The 1,927-nt window shown below is 38.3% G+C and overlaps 1 protein-coding gene across 5 annotated transcripts in view; it reads left to right on the forward strand.

Moving 5' to 3' along the window:
* Positions 1-1,927, forward strand: part of LOC122079613 (nuclear transcription factor Y subunit A-1-like) — an 8,451-nt gene that overhangs the window by 5,414 nt on the left and 1,110 nt on the right. For 4 of the 5 annotated variants that reach the window (XM_042646226.1, XM_042646229.1, XM_042646230.1 and 1 more), the window contains exons 4-5: positions 171-242; positions 634-798. In XM_042646226.1, coding sequence (XP_042502160.1) covers positions 171-242; positions 634-798 — 237 coding nt within the window. The remainder of the gene's footprint in view (positions 1-170; positions 243-633; positions 799-1,927) is intronic. The other variant, XM_042646231.1, reaches the window with a different exon arrangement.

Below are 1,927 nucleotides of genomic sequence, written 5' to 3' on the forward strand. Positions count from 1 at the left end.
CCCAAAAAAAAAAAAAAAAAAAAAAAAAATTGATTTCTCAATGATGTTACTGCTTCATTTCCTCAGCTAGTCATCTGTTGCAGTATACTAAATCATGGATTTGTTCTTTGTGTGGTTTTGAGTATTCAGGACTGCTGAAAGTGTCAATGTTCTTTTTTTATCTTTAACAGGCTTGTGCTCCGTTTACATATTCTGATCCGTATTATGGGGGACTAGTGCCTGCATATGGAACTCAGGCATTGGTATGCAGCCTTTGGTCTTCTGTGCATATATGATTAAATTGGTCAGACCTGTCTAGTCAGGTTGATTAATCTTATTGCTACATTCAATTAGTTGGGCCGCAATCTGGTTTCTATGTACTTGTTATATATGTGAAGGCCACTCTCATGCATCTGTTCTATTTTTTTTATTCTTATATTGTTGAGTGAGATCCCATTTTTCTCATTTCTGGGTCATCTGAAAGGACGTCTGTGACGTGGGTACATATTTGTTACTTATTTACTCGGGTGTGGAGATTCGATCCACTCTGCAGTCTGCACTAATGAGATCAATGATGCCATTAAGGAAAAACTTTTGGCTAATAGCTGTTTGTAGCCATGAAAGTTCTGCCTAATAATTCCCTTTAATTGTCAGGCACATCCTCGTTTGGTTGGAATGCATCATAGCAGAATGCCTTTACCCCTCGAAATGGCAGAGGAGCCTGTTTATGTGAATGCCAAGCAGTATCATGGAATTCTAAGGCGGAGAGAGTCACGTGCGAAGGCTGAACAAGAAAGGAAACTGATTAAAGCCAGAAAGGTACACAATTTACATTGCTAAAATAATCAAGTTTTCAATCAACTATGATTGCTCACCCTTATTTATGAATCAGATTGTTTCATATTTCTTGGCAACTTCTGTTAATGTCAACCCAACACATAAAATTATTATTATTATTTTTTTTTTTGTGGGGTGGGGGGGAGGTGGGGGAGGGGCGTTGGTGGGTGGAATAATGTACCCTCATGTGGTGTGCATTACATCAGATATTTAAAGATCTGGATCCATTATCAGTTCATCTATCGATGAGAGAGAGAATTATTTGATTCTATGAACTGCAGATGGTTGCAGAAAATGAGGGGTGTGTAAATAATTGGGTTACATGGCATAATTTCGGATTCGATTCGATACCAGAACCTAAAATATATAGCATTAACTGTCACAAAAACTGAGGAAAATGTGAGGAGAGTCTACGTTCTTTATGGAAGGTAGCATTCTAACAATTTTAGAATGTCTTCCTCCTCCTGAAGATTTGAGTATTTAAATTAGCATTAAATATTTAGTGAAGACCTCACAAAAGGGTTTCTATTGCTCGTGTTCTTGGTCTGCTTTCTATTTATCTTTGGGTTTGGCCTCCTATGGCTGTAACAGTTAGCAGGAATGCATTTCTGGAAAAGAATGCATCTGTGAGAGTGCCCTGGCACTTGTTTATGAGGTAAGCAACTGAGTTAATTGTGCAAGAGGACAATGCCCTTAAATTTGTACATTATCAGTTAATTATGCACAACAGAGGTAGTGTGTATTTATTTTTTTGTGTGAAGTTTGAATTTTATTCGAAGGGAGGAAGCAAAATGTTCACCTCCCCTGGACAAAACATGGAAAGTAAAATAAATTAGCAACCACGTAGTGCGCTCTTGTAACCTTATTTGGTCAGAGTTGTTTCTCAAGGATTCTTTGACTTCATGGTTTCTTGGGAGCCTAGTTTATGAGATTATGTTATACCCTATTGTGCTCTGGGGCTCAGCTCTCTGCCCTCTGGATTAATTCTCTTCCCAAAATAATTATTCCTTTCTCATTTGCTTTTTAAACCTAATTCTTTTCTCCTCCATAGGGGATGGAATTAATGGTTTTTACTCCCCACACCCCAACCCACCACACCAACCCCACCCCC

Source organism: Macadamia integrifolia, chromosome 5 (genome assembly GCF_013358625.1).
Source record: "Macadamia integrifolia cultivar HAES 741 chromosome 5, SCU_Mint_v3, whole genome shotgun sequence".
NCBI lineage: Eukaryota > Viridiplantae > Streptophyta > Magnoliopsida > Proteales > Proteaceae > Macadamia > Macadamia integrifolia.